The sequence below is a fragment of the Lytechinus variegatus genome, chromosome 4 (genome assembly GCF_018143015.1).
Source record: "Lytechinus variegatus isolate NC3 chromosome 4, Lvar_3.0, whole genome shotgun sequence".
Classification (NCBI taxonomy): Eukaryota; Metazoa; Echinodermata; class Echinoidea; order Temnopleuroida; family Toxopneustidae; genus Lytechinus; species Lytechinus variegatus.
In genome coordinates this window covers 54011845-54026258 of record NC_054743.1, presented here as the reverse complement: position 1 = coordinate 54026258, position 14414 = coordinate 54011845, and the positions used below count along the sequence as shown (strand labels likewise).

The 14414-nt window shown below is 36.7% G+C and overlaps 1 protein-coding gene across 3 annotated transcripts in view; it reads left to right on the top strand.

Moving 5' to 3' along the window:
- The window catches only part of LOC121414338 (unconventional myosin-VI-like), a 53669-nt gene that overhangs the window by 1166 nt on the left and 38089 nt on the right, over nucleotides 1-14414 (top strand). For all 3 annotated transcript variants that reach the window (XM_041607481.1, XM_041607480.1, XM_041607482.1), the window contains exons 2-3: nucleotides 4690-4841; nucleotides 13661-13730. In XM_041607481.1, the coding sequence (XP_041463415.1) occupies nucleotides 4725-4841; nucleotides 13661-13730 (187 nt within the window). In that variant the 5' untranslated portion in view covers nucleotides 4690-4724. The remainder of the gene's footprint in view (nucleotides 1-4689; nucleotides 4842-13660; nucleotides 13731-14414) is intronic.

Genomic DNA, 14414 nt, shown 5'->3' with positions numbered 1-14414 from the left:
TTGTCTCGCCCGCGGCACACCCCTACCACTTTTTGGGTCGAGTGCCCCCCCCCCCCCCCCCCGGGATCGATCGCAAATATTTTCTTGCAACACCCCTTCTAATAATGTTAATAGGCCTTACTCTTTCAGTCACTGAACTGTTGGTGTTCATCCTGGTTACTACTAAGTACTACCACTTGTTCACTGCTACCATCTGGCCTGTGGAGAATCTACAGGTAGGACTATGGTATGCCAATGCTGTATAGAGCACACACTTTAAAAAATCATTAAAATATCACTTTTGTGACCAAAATTACTAATTTCAATATAGTTTTAATTTATTTATCATTAGTAATGTGGGAATAATTTTTGTATTCACCAGAGCGCTCAAAAACTTGAATTTTGGGCATATTTTTATGTACGCCCTCTATTGGTGGAAAGTAATATGGCAAGAAAATTTTCATTTTTTGATCTCTATTTTTAATTAAGAAAAAATGATATAAAGAATCAAATTTAAATAAGAGCCGAGTGGTATGAATTAACAGGTCTAATGGAAACTGTCAGTATAAAAAATCAAGCATTTGCCCCAAAGAAAAAGAGAAAATAAGCCAAACATTGCCACCTTTATTTTGTCACACATGGAGATATAACTGAGAACAAGGTTATATTATAACCTTGTTCATTGAATGAGTGAGTACTACGACGTTCTGGTTGGCAATGTGTGGCCCATTTTTACTTGCTTACTTGGATGTAGGGACGTAAAGCTTGTACTTTAAGCTTATTTGCCCCTCGTCATGTCTGATAGTCTCTGATTCTGTAAAAACTTTAGTGGATGGTTTTTCAAGTGCCTCTCAATAGCTGATTGGAACATATTGACACTAGATGCATTCCAGTTATTTATACTCCTAATTGAAAATGCATATTGAAATTTTTGCAATTTGCATCTGTTTTTCCTTAATTTCATGCTGTGTGACCGCTGGTTCTGCTATGAACATCAATTTCAAAGAAGTTGTTAATAGGAGTGGGCTATACATGGGTCAAAAATACTTTTTTTGTAATTTCAATATGGGAACAGTTTTTTTTTATTCCTTGTAATGTATCTCAACATGAAATGACAATATTTTTTGTCTTGGGTCCGAGAAAAAAGTGTGCCGGGCCAAAATCCAAAATGGCCGCCAAAACCACCCAAAATCACAGTTTTGGCCACAACTTTTTTATTTGGTGGTCTTTTTCTTTGGTTTTGGTGTCTATTCATATGTATTTGGGGGCAGGCAATTTGTTTTTCCTATAATTAATACTTTTAAACCATTATTTGTAGAGTAAAAGGGTAGTTGTACCTAAATTTTTCAATTTTTATAGCCTTTTTTCAGCCAAAAAGTAGATTTTATCGTCCTGGGGTTCTTCTATATTAGGTGGTACGAGGTCAACAATAGCAAGCAGCTTCATAGAGCTATATCGCTTTTATTCCTCTACTATGGGTTTTACAGATATTTGTGAAATATATCTTAAATAAAAAAATGTTAATTATCCATAGCGGCTATACAGTATACAATGTACTGTACATATACTGCACTGCATAAATGCATTGGCCACCATGACAAGGCATGTATAAACAAATGAGCTCTTAGGCTTAGAATTAGATGCCTTAGAAATTGAAGATATGTTTTGTCTCAGAAACTGAGGACATGTTTTGTCAAATATGCTAATTCAGGGGGCGGAGAAGGTAATTAACCCCACATCATGGCATTTACACTGTAGATATTCTGGGTCCCGTTGCATAAAAATTTACCATTATGTTAACTTAATGGTAACTTACATGGAATCCTTGGTTCTGATTGGCTGTTGATCAACATTACCATGATTATATAGTTACCTGACCCCATAAACATAGGCCAATTAGACACCACAACCAGGTAAAAAAAGCCTCCAAATGAAGAAGATATGGCTACATGTAGATATGTGATGTACGTATATGATACATGTATGTGATATTTTATGTGAAATTCACGTTGCTGGTTTCATCATGTACATCAGCTGACAAGCAATCAAATTCACAATTCACAATCTAATTTTAAACCTTAAGAGCTTATTTCTATGACACTATAGTTTATATACAGGCCTTGTCATATGTCATGGTGGTCAATGCATGGAAATATGCAGTGTAGTATGTACTGTAACAGTACATTGTATACTGTATTGCCCCTATGGATAATTAACATTTTTTTATTTAATAAGATATATTTCACAAATATCCGTAAAACCCACAGTAGAGGAATAAAAGCAATATAGCTCTATGAAGCTGCTTGCTATTGTTGACCTCGTACCATCTAATATCCAAGAACTCCAGGACAATAAAACCTATATTTGTCTGAAAAAAGGCTATAAAAATTTGAAAATTTAGGTATAATTACCTATTAACTCTACAAATAATGGTTTAAAAGTGCTAATTATAGGAAAAACAAATTGCCTGCCCCCTAAAACATATGAATAGACACCAAAACCAGAGAAAAAGACCACCAAATAAAGAAGTTGTGGCAAAAACTGTGATTTTGGGTGGTTTTGGCGGCCATTTTGGATTTTGGCCCGGCACACTTTTTTCTCGGACCCGAGACAAAAAATATTGTCATTTCATGTTGAGATAAGGTAAAAGGAACACAAAAAAACTGTTCCCACAGTAAAACCAAAAATCACCCATTTATAGCCCACTCCTATTGTTAAGGTCAATTTGAAATTTTGTATATTTGGATCAGTTCAGCTCTTTGTCTTCTATATGATAGAGTAGGTAGTTTTAAAGCCTTCAGCCTTTCAGGATAGTCTAGATGACGGAGATGAGGCAATACAATAGCCTGGTTGCTCTCTGTTGTACCTTTTCAAGTAGATCTTCATCTCGTTTTAAGGTACAATAATACGCCATTGAAGGATTGTACCAGACTGGAAGAAGAAGATATACCGGGTATACAGGAACCCATTCAGAGTTGCAATATACATTCCAGAGTAGGAATTTTTTTCTTGTTCCTATGCCTGTGGATATGTGCCTGATTTTTTTTTGTACACTGTCAGTGCCCTGTTATACATGTACTTATAGTGATACCTAGTGTGTTAGATCTAACGTTTGTCGTTAACTCACTCATTCAACGAACAAAGTTAGGATATATATGCGTTATTACTTATCTTTCATTAAAGACAAATGCAGGTTCCCAGCCCATTCAGGGAAAATTATGTTACTTTTTTCCAGTCGGGGAAAAATCAGCATGATCAGGGAATTTGATTTTTGAAAAACACCTCAACTCAGGCGGAAGTGCTTCAAATATGTCAAATGAGGGGAAAATATATAAGGTAATTTTGATCAGCCCAAAAGTTGAAAGCACTACCTTAGTTAGACCAAAATCTTCAGTCTCTGTATTTTGGTTGTTCCGCTGAACTGCGTTGGCTCCCTCACCAATACATGTGAATGGGGATTATAGTAAAATGTCAGGAATTGTTGAATAAATCCCCAGAAACAACGGTTATTCCTGTCTATACCATAGTCAGAGTGACTTTGTTCATTTCAAAACAAAATCTATTTAATGACTGGTTATGGTGTCACGGTAGGTATGTTGAAAAGCTCCAGCTGGAACATCACTCAACTTGGAGGAAATAGAGGTCGGCTAGAGAAGACCATGCTAGTCAAGCTGGAGACTTATCAATTTGTTATTAAATGTTTTTGAGCTGGTTATAGAAATTAAGTCATACGGGAGGGTTTTCCAATCCCTTGCCATATTGGGGAAGAAAGATTTCTTGTAGTAATTAGTTCTTGAGAATGGGATTTCGAGGGTCAGGGTATTGAATTTCCTTGTACATGCTGCGTTCGGATCCTTTCTGTTGAAGCTCAGGTGCTCTTGAAGCGGTTGGTAGTTGGTACGAATTGGTTGTACATTGTTTATATACTGAGAATACATGTGATTCACTGCAAAAAACATGCAAAACTGGGAATGGGTTTTTATCAATTTTTAAACTTCGTCAGGGAAAAATCCATTCACTGCCGTTTCACAATATGGCCAAAAAAATCATAGGCTAATGCCTGGAACTGAGTATTTTTAGGTACAAAAGTGATCCATAAAAGAATTTTTTTAAATGTGTGCTGTATGTTTCATAAATCTACATGCACAATCACCACAGGCAGGGTGGTAGCAGTGTAAAAGAGGGCTTCGGAACAGGATTGCGTTACCATAGGTATGGTCTCGGAGCGGCCGGGTGCTGTGCGTGTATGTGGACGCTAGCCATGCATGGCGCTAGAGGCGTGGTATGGAGTGATGGAATTTGATACAGGTGCATGCCACTAATTTTGTGATACCAGTATTCCAGCTGGACAATTTCGCAGGCCTGAGGAACAGAGTAACTTTGTAACAGGGGTCTTAACAGCGGGAAGGGGCAGCTTTTGAACTGTTGTCATTCGGAGTATCTACACAAATGTATGATTAAAATGAAATCAAGGTCTGAAAAGGGGAGACATCAAAGCAGTATTTCTACATACCACCGATGTATTTGTTTTGATAAAGTCAAAGTGAGTTGAATGCAACAATTGATATGTACATGTAAAAGCAGTTGGCTTAGCCAAGTAAAATACATGTAAGTGATTGAATTCAGTTGTCAATCGATACTTTGAATTGAATACTGGCCATGGCGTGGTAAGTAATGCATTACAATTCCTTTCTTTTTTTTGTCTTTCAGATTTCACGAAGTGAAGAATGCTGTAGACATCAGCCATGTTTGATGAGAATCGTAAAGTATGGGTGCCCCATCTAGAGCATGGATTCCAGCTCGGTAGAGTCATTGATATTGGGGTTGATGGTATCACCGTTCAGCCTGTCGACTCGGGGAAGGTAAGAAATATCTCTCATTCTTGAACAGTTCCCTTCCATCCCCTTCCCCATGCGCGATTGATAATGATATCGGGGTTAACTAAGGTTTTATGCTGTCCCCATTCAGCCTGTCGACTCCAGGAAGGTGAGAAATGTCCCTCATTCCTGAATTGTTCCATCCCTGCCCCTCCCCCTGCGCCATTGATAATGATATCGGGGTTAACTATAGGTTTGATGCTAATCTGCTATCCCCATTCAGCCTGTCGAATCCAGGAAGGTTGGAATGTCTCTTTCTCCTGGGGGCCGTTTCATAAAGCTGTTCGTAAGTTAAGAGCGACTTTAAGAACGACTGGTCACCCTTAACCATCGGCAAAGAATATACCATTCACCACAAGAAAAGATCAGTTATTCTTAAAGGTAAATGCCAGTTTTGTTAACGATATCAAAATGAGTTTGTACAGAATTCAATTAAATGACCACCAAAGTGTCTGGATATGTGCCAAAGGATTCTGGAAGAAATTGTGTAATTGCTGAGAAATCAGCAAATAAGAACAGGATTCGGGTCAAGCGTCGGGCCCGACATTCAAAGCAATTATAAAACACTGTCCCACGTGCGCTTATTTGTGTTGGTGATCTTCATTGTGAACATTATTCAGCGTAGATTTCAAGATTTCGCAAAGTTCAGTTTTGTAACTACCAGATCTAGATCCTCTATGATATACTGACAATTAAGCCTTGTTCTACAGACTTTCTCATGAAATCAGTGTTTACTGCAACTACTGGTATTTCTCTTTAAAGTGGCTCTTAAAGGGGAAGTTCACCCTGAAGAAAACTTTGTTGTAAAAATAGCAGAAAAAATAGTAAAAAATATTGGTGAAGGTTTGAGGAAAATCCGTTAAAGAGTAAGAAAGTTATTAGAGTTCAAAGTTTTGGATTTGTGACGTCATAAACGAGCAGCTGCCCCATGTGTTATGTAATATAAAATGCATAAATTTCAAATTTTGGATGGTTCCTGATGACTTAATTTTGTTTTCTATTCATGATCGGGTGTGAAATGATTTGTCTGTTGATATACAAAAGGTACAGTGAAAACCATTTTCAATTTTCTGAGAAAATGACATTTCATTGATTTTTTACCATTCGCTATGTAGGAATGCTGCTCGCATATGACGTCACAAATCAAATAATCGAAATTCTAATAACTTTTTGATTATTTGATGAATTTTTCTCAAACCTTCGGCAATATTTGTTATTATTTTTTCTTCTATTTTTACAATTGACTTTTGTCAGGGTGAACTTCCCTTTAACTGAGGAACAGCTTTATGGAACAGCCACCAGCATTGTTCCATCCCTGCCTCTCCCCTTTCTCCATTGATATAATATAGGGGTTAACTATACATGTAGGTTTGATGCTGTCCCCATTCAACGTGTCCAGTCCGAGAAGGTATGTACAAAATGTCTCTCACTCCTGAATTGTTCCTTCGCCCCACCCCGCTGTGCCATTGGGTTCCATGACATTTGCTTCAGTGACACTTGCTCCACTCTAAAGTTCACACAATCGAATCACCAACTTCAACCCTGATTTTAACACTGTTAAAATCGTATTGCCACTGGTCATAACCCTAACCCTACATCTTAGACGAAATTGAGCCCGTAGCAATTGTCGCAGTCTTAGAAAATGTTGTGTGACCGTGCCATTTATATCAGGGTTGATTATCAATGTCGTTAAAAATGTTGATAATAGCTTTGATTAGGTTGGCTTTGTTAGTATTACTGATTATTAGAGACAGTGATTTTCCGTTTAAAAAAAATGTCTTTTTCTGTTTGCATTTGCACGCTGGCAGTGTGCGATGCAATCTACATGTATAAGGCTGTATGGTAAAATTTTCCAAAATAATGAGTTCTATGAATTCATTATGCTTTTTGCTCTAATACACTAAATTAAGCTCCTAGAATGCTAATTTTTGGTAAAGATATACATAGCATTCTTAACAATCGCAATTGAAAAAGACTTTGGTTTGGATATATGTTTCTTATTGTTTTATGAATTTCTTATGTATTTCTTGGTTTTTCAACCTTTTGTTTTTCTTTGATTTTTTCACCAGATTTATTGCACAACCTTTTTGAAGCATAATTGTGCTAAAATCAATTGATTTCAGCCGTTTATAGTAAAAATAATCATATCTTTATGAATAAGATATAAAAAAAAATTGCAATATTGATATTGTACATAAAATCACATTTTGGAACAATTGTTGGTCTGACATGCATTTACGAAATGTTGCGTAATTTCGGAATTGCGTACCTGGGCGAATCGTAAATTTGGTCTCAGAAGATGCGCCAGACTTAAAAGTAAAAACTCTGTGAGTGGCGCTGTAAAAAAATTCGTGCGGCGGAATGATCACAGAAAATGTTGAGGGGGAGTTGATTCAACCCCCCTCTGGACTGTTAAAGGTTAAAACTGAAAGCTATTGAGGAATATTAATGGGCAGTGCTGGATAATGGCTGGGTGTCCTCAGCAACTATAGTCGTTTCCAATGCCTGCATGTGCATTTCGCTGTGAACATTGCAATCAGCATTTTCCCAAACTCGTCCATATCCCCATGGAATAAGCGTTCTTTGCTAATTATATGCATGTATTGTAGTGGTTTTTATTGTATAATTTTTCAATTTCTTTCCACGTACAACAAAAAAGAACAAATAATAATAATAATAACAATAATAATAGGCATTTATATAGCGGCATCTATCTAGAAATATTCTATTCCGAGGCGCATAAGAAAAGAAAGAATGAGAAAATTGGAAGAGTGTCAAAGTGCCAATAACTAATACTGTTAGAAAAGATAAGATTTGAGTTTAGATTTGAAGGTCTCCAGTGATTGTATAATTCTTAAATTTAATGGCAAATTATTACAGAGAGAAGGTGCTGAGGCTGAGAAAGCTCATGCACCGTATGATACACGTGTCTTGGGAGTTTTAAGAAGTTGCTGGTGTGATGATCTCAGGCTTCGAGCTGGTGCATAAGGCATGACAAGGTCTTGTAGATATGTAAATGTAAATATGCATCTCGGCCTCTATCATAGAAGCCTGTAGTCACAGACTTTAAAAAAATCACTTTGCTTTGTTTATTGTTTGGAAACTTGTCTCCAAAATAAACACCTCCAGACTTCTTCATTTCATGAAAGTGAAGTTACATGTATTATATTCAAGTTCATCTGGCAAACTAGAGAAATATTAGTTTTCAAATCAGTCTTAACATAAGATCAAATGATTAAATCCATTATAGGGTATAGGGTACCAACAAAGTATCAATTGCGTTTCTATGAAAAGTGTTCAAATTATGACTATCTAAGTAAAGCAAAGCTGCCAACTAATAATGTAATACACGTTTTTCTCATAATCAAAAGTGACAAAATATGTTTTTTGTTAAATTTGATTGGTATGCTTCATATGTGTACAGTGTATGTGTAATTATCAATTTTTGTATCAAAATGTGTTTTTTTTCCCTTTAAAATATGATTTTAATTATGGATCAGAATGTTTTTTGGTCAACAGAGGTTGAAAGTTCTGCTATAAAGTGAAAATAATTTCAATTTTGATTCAGTCAAAAAAAGACTCAAAAGCCAACACTCTGAGGAGGCTACCAGGGGCATTCTACTTGTGATACAAACAATGTGTAGAGATGAATGAATGCAATGCATTGCTCTCAGTCATCATCGGTGATACCTGAAGGACTCAAGATGCAGACTCTCAGGTTTCCATGGCAACTATTCTAAAATTATAATACAATTCCCTCCATGCACATGTGTATGTGTATGTACAGTGTAGTCGAATACTATTATGATCCTTTCCTGTTCAGAAGAAAGTAGCGTGATAAAGTGACTTGCAGAGTACTTTATTTTCCTGTAATGAGTTTGAGCAAAGGTTAGAAGATACATACATAAAATGTACATTTTAGTCGTTGAAAAATTTCATGTGTGGCATACATGTAGCAATGATAATTCAATAATAATAATAAACAATGAAAATGACAACAATAACTGAAGAAATAGTAATAATCAAATAATAAGTGCAAGTATTATTTGATAATTATTATTACTGTTATCATTATCAATATAAATAATGATAATTAAAGGATGTTATATGAGAATAGTAATGGTAAAATGATTACAATGATGATAGTCTGTATTATCAATAATGATCACGATAATGATAATATTAATGAAAGAATGATGTCTCAAACTGCTGTTTGCTATTTCCCCAACCTAAGCAATGCTACCCTGATTGGGCATCCGAGTACATTTGGTAATCCTACTGGGTACCCATTTTATACAGAACACTTGTGTGGAAAATGGAGAACATGTATGGATAAACTCCATGCCCAACGATGAGAGTGACCCCATTATTTTCCCCTGTTTGCGCCTTTTTTTAGCAAGTGCCAGGAGTGAGAATTTTAAACTTACAGAAATATTTAACCCTTCGAACCCTGAAGTCTACATGGGATTGGTTGTGACCCTCACCCCAAATTATTTGCAGATTCTATATCAAGGTTAATGGCAAAATTAAAGGGGAATCCAGCCTTGGCCATAAAATGTTGTGTTGGGAAGGAGAAAAATAAACAGAATGGTGAAAGTTTGAAAGAAATTGGACAAACAATAAGAAAGTTATAGCTGCTTTAAAATTGAGATCACTAATACTATGTAGATTTCAAATTGGCAACTGGGTAAGTAAATTATGACAAGGGGCAAGGACAACTTTCCCATAGGCCATGTACTTTATATCAGGGATTTGTGGTTTTCTCCTAAGTACCCATTGCCCTGGGGCAGTAATCTAAATATAACCCATGTAGTTTATTGTTTTATGTCCTCATGAAAGAAAAATATAATTTGAAATAAAACTTTTGGGAAAAATGAAATTTTAGCCATAATATGTATTGGAGTACATGGAAGAGTAGTCCTTGCCTTACATCACTATGACATCCCATATGCGGCCAATTTGAAGTCTCCATGGGTATAGTGATTACCAATATTTGCAACTTTTGAAAATCTGTATCTTTCTTTTTGTTTGTCCAATATTGTTCAAACTTTCACCTATCATCTTGTCTGATTTTTTTTTCCTTATAAAAACAAGTTTTTATTTGGGTTGGATTCCCCTTTAAGAAATGACATAATAGGCAGATTCAGGGGGCACTCCTTACTTGTGCCCCCCTCCCCACCCGCCCTTTGAGAGCCATAATAAAAATTTGTACTGTGAATATGCCTTTTTTTATCCAAGTGTGCTCCCCTTTTGAAACTGAGTACCCAGTTTTGTTTGTCAAATTTTCATCAGGAAATAGTGCCTCCCCCCCCCCTTTCTTTTGGTAAATCCTGGAGTCACTCCACTGTCTGGAACCCGGCTTAATTGGCCAGGCTGATGTTGCAAAGCTTCCTGTATAATGATATCAAATTAACCATGACCAACAAGCAGAGAGGAGATTGGTGATTGGTCATTGAGATCCCATGGGAACTATAAAAGTGTTTGATTCGTTAAATTTTGCGTTGAAAGACAAACACTACATGTACAATGTGGCAAGTACTGTACACTTTTGTCAACCATTGTTGCAGGATAATCATGAAAGGGTGATGTCATAATTGAGACCCAACTTGATGCCGATCAATGTACTGTACACTGCTAAAAACTCCGGTGTTGATTTAACACCAGCCCAGAATCAATATACGTCCACACCAGAGAAGTATTGAAACAACACCAGTTTGGAATCAAACCTATGCTGTTTTAATACTACTTGGTGTTGTATAAACACCTACTTGTACATGTATCTGGTGATAGACCAAAACAAAACTGGTGTTGTTTACCACTTCTCTGGTGTAGACATGCATGTACAGGTGTATATAGATTTCGGGCTGGTGTTAAATCAACACAATTCAATTCAATTCAATTCTGGTTTTATTGTGAAAATGGTACATGACAAAAGTCTGAAGACTCACACTATCATATTTACAAAGTAAAAATGTACATGTGTATTATCAAAAGACCACAATATATCACAATTCCAGTGCCAGACAAATAATCAACAAACAAAGCCAGAAAAAATAATTTTGGACAATCCCAAAAAAGGATTAAAACTGATTGAAACTACAACATTGTAAAACTATCATTGCCAACATTAAATCAGCAAAGTTGCGAGTGTTAAAAACATATGTAAATTAACATTTACACTTTTAAAATATCATATTTAAAACAAGAAAAATATGTATATAAAAAAATTGTAAATAGCAAGACAAGTTAAGTAACATGTAAGTCTTATAAAAATATAAAACAGATCAATGTTATGAATAATTGCAATTTCAAATTAGTTTGAGAAAACATGTATGACAGTCATAAAACTAAAGCGAAAAAAAAACACCTGAGTTTTTGCAGTGTATTTCATATTTTATCAAATGAGAATTACTAGAGAATGTACCTTTAAAAATTAAACATCTGATCTAGGGTTAAAATGGAGAAAAAAATTCTCAGAGAACAATGTCTATCAAATGAAAGGTATTGTCCTAAATACAAGTAAAAGTATTGAAGTGTCATTAGAAGTGCTTTAATATTTGATACTGTAAATGTTACACGTATGTGACCCCAAATTAATATGAATATGTGACATTTTGCTCTTTGAAATACAATGAAAAATGAGGAGGGTAGGTTAGGATTTTTTAAGGGTTCACATACGTGTAGAAGTACATGTTAGAATGATGTTACATGCAACTTGATAAGAAAAGATTTGATTTCAGTTTCATTTTACAGAGCCCTGTAATTGAAGAGGCAGATCTGTATCTGGTACAATTTTATTCTTTTCACACTGTACTTTTTTCCTAAACCCCGTAAAATTGTTGCAGGCCTTCGCTCCACGAAATTTCCGGGGGTCAAGCTTAGCCCACTTCTTACACACTACCTTTTAGCAAAGAGGGCTAGCACTTTAAAATAGTATTAAATAGTATGGTACCATCTGGCCCTGCAAAAAAAGCAGGGCTAGCCGGCTTATTGTGGTGCTAAGAGATGCAGTGTGAAACCAAACTGGGCTATTAAAAGAAAAGTGGGGCTATCACAGAAGTCGAAATTACACATTAATTGCACTCTGTATGGTAAAATCATCAACTTTCATGAGATGTGTGATACTCCGGGGTTAAGGCATTAACCCCGGCTATTAAAGCAAATAGTATGGGGTTAAGAAAGCAGAGCTAGTAATGCGTGAGACTCACACATTTAAGGTCCGTCTCACGAATTCACGCATGGCACCCATTTTTCTCACGCATCGGGACCCGAAAGAAAAAAAGGAGAAAAAGTAGCATTATTCGCAAGATTATACGACTGGTCGACCGCCTTCGCATCTAGCCCGGCACGCGAGATGATTCGAGAGTGCAGTCAGCGCACAGCTAGTACGTGATACAATGAATCGCGTGCGGGCATCGCATGGTTTTGTAGTACTGGATCATGATGAAGCCCATCATGCGTGCGCGCCATTTCGCAACGTGCGAGTGTAAGTACTGGCCACTCGCGCACAGAGACGCCGAGTCATGAAAATCTCACGCATAACATTTTTTTTAACTTGGCATCTCTGAGAAAGACAGTGTGAATCCATAAAAAGATAGTATGGGGTTAAGGATAGGCCAGGGTTAGGATAGTATGGGGTTATGGAAATGCAGTGTGAAAAGCATATGGTGCTAGCACCATAACTGAGGTGCTTAGAGATGCAGCGTGAAATGAAACGGGGCTAAGGAAAGCATTAGCCAATCACAGAAGTCAAAGTTGCATGTTAATCACGCTCTATATGATAAAATCATCAATATTCATGAGCTGTGGGATAGTCCGGGGCTAAGGCGTTAACCTCGACTATTAGCAGATATGGGGTTAAGAATGACAGTGTGAATCAAAAAACAGATAGTATGGGGTGAAGAAAATGCAGTGTGAAAAGCATAACATGTACGTAAATTGAACTTTGTGAAGTCATAAATACCTGATAAAACAATCATGCTGCAGTTTGCCAACACAGTTAGGCAGTGCATTATCATTGCTTAGAAAAAGTCCCGACATTTTGATGAAATGTCATGCTTATTTCGCTCAATTAATATTTCCAAGGAGATATCACCTCTATATCTCCTTGATATTTCTCAGTAATTACACAATATCTTGCAGGATCCTTTGGCGCATGCATACTTTTTATTCATGCATACATGTACATGTACAGACATTTGGGTGGTCATTTCATTGAATTCCATGCAAACTTTTTTTTAATTGCTACCACAAACACTTTAAAAGCCAAGACTGGTTAAAATTGTTAGTTTAGATTATAATCCATTAATTAATTCTTCAATTATATTGCAAATAGGATTTCCACAAGGAAACGTACAGGTACACAAGCATGAGGACCTACATGTTTTTACTGAAGTCTGATGGTGACTAATCTGCTGAGCCGCAACAAAAGATGATGATAATATTGAAATATTGCTGACCTTTTGAAATATTTCTCCACATAATGCTCCTTAGTAAATGAGTACTTGTACCTACAATGTACAGTAGCTGGCCGGAATGTATTCCTTGAAACACTCCTTGAAGTGCCTAACAGCTGCTCTGCTCAAGCCTAGTCTATAAATGTAGACCCACATCTGCAGTGTGTCTACCATAGCTAATAGGCTGGTTTGCTTCACAAACAAGCGCTGAGATCCCACCTCACGAGCCGTTCAGAGTCTGCATAGCAGACCAGCTCAAGCCAGGGTCGAAGACTACATGTAACTGATAAAGAGATGTTATGCTATGTTAGCAACTATAATAAATAGTCTATTATTTATTTCATGCAGGCTGTGAGTGCATCGTATGATCGAGTGTTCCCTGCAGAAGACGATGAAGCTAAATCAGTGGACGATAATTGTAAGTTGATATCATGTGATGATAAATTGCCACTCGGTCTACTCTTACTTCTTCTATTTTCCATTTGGTCTCATCCCATATGGTCTAATCCTAGTTTATCTTCAACCAGTTCGTCTAAGAACTGTCTAGAAATGGTGTCCCATTGGTCATAATATCTTTACAGTAAATTGCCACTTGGTCTACCCTCACTTTGTCCTTGTATAAATTTCTAATTCCCATTTTCAAGTAAAATTGACATGGATTTGGTCTATGTAAAAAAAACCTATGGCATCATTCAGGAGAGAGTACATGGAGGATCATTTCTTTTCATAGAAAATGAGAGAAGCACATTCTACCAAATTTTTCTAAAAAAGAATGAAACCCCGGGAACAGTTTGGCTTGTGTGAAACAGAGAAATAGTGTGTATAAGATCAGAAAGATCTGTCTCTTATTCCATCTATCTCCCCTCCCCCCCCCTTTATTCTCTTCATTTATCCCACTACCTTAATCCATTCTGTTTTTCCCCCTCCATTCTGTTATTTTCCTCCCTCCATCCCCCTCTACCTTCCATCGCTCTTTTCCCCATCCCCGCTTTTCTGTCATTCCTCCCTCTTTTCCCCTCTATCCCTCCACCAGACTCACTTTCCCCTCCATCACACACCATTCAGTCCCCCCATGACTCTTACATTCCCTCCATTTCTCTAT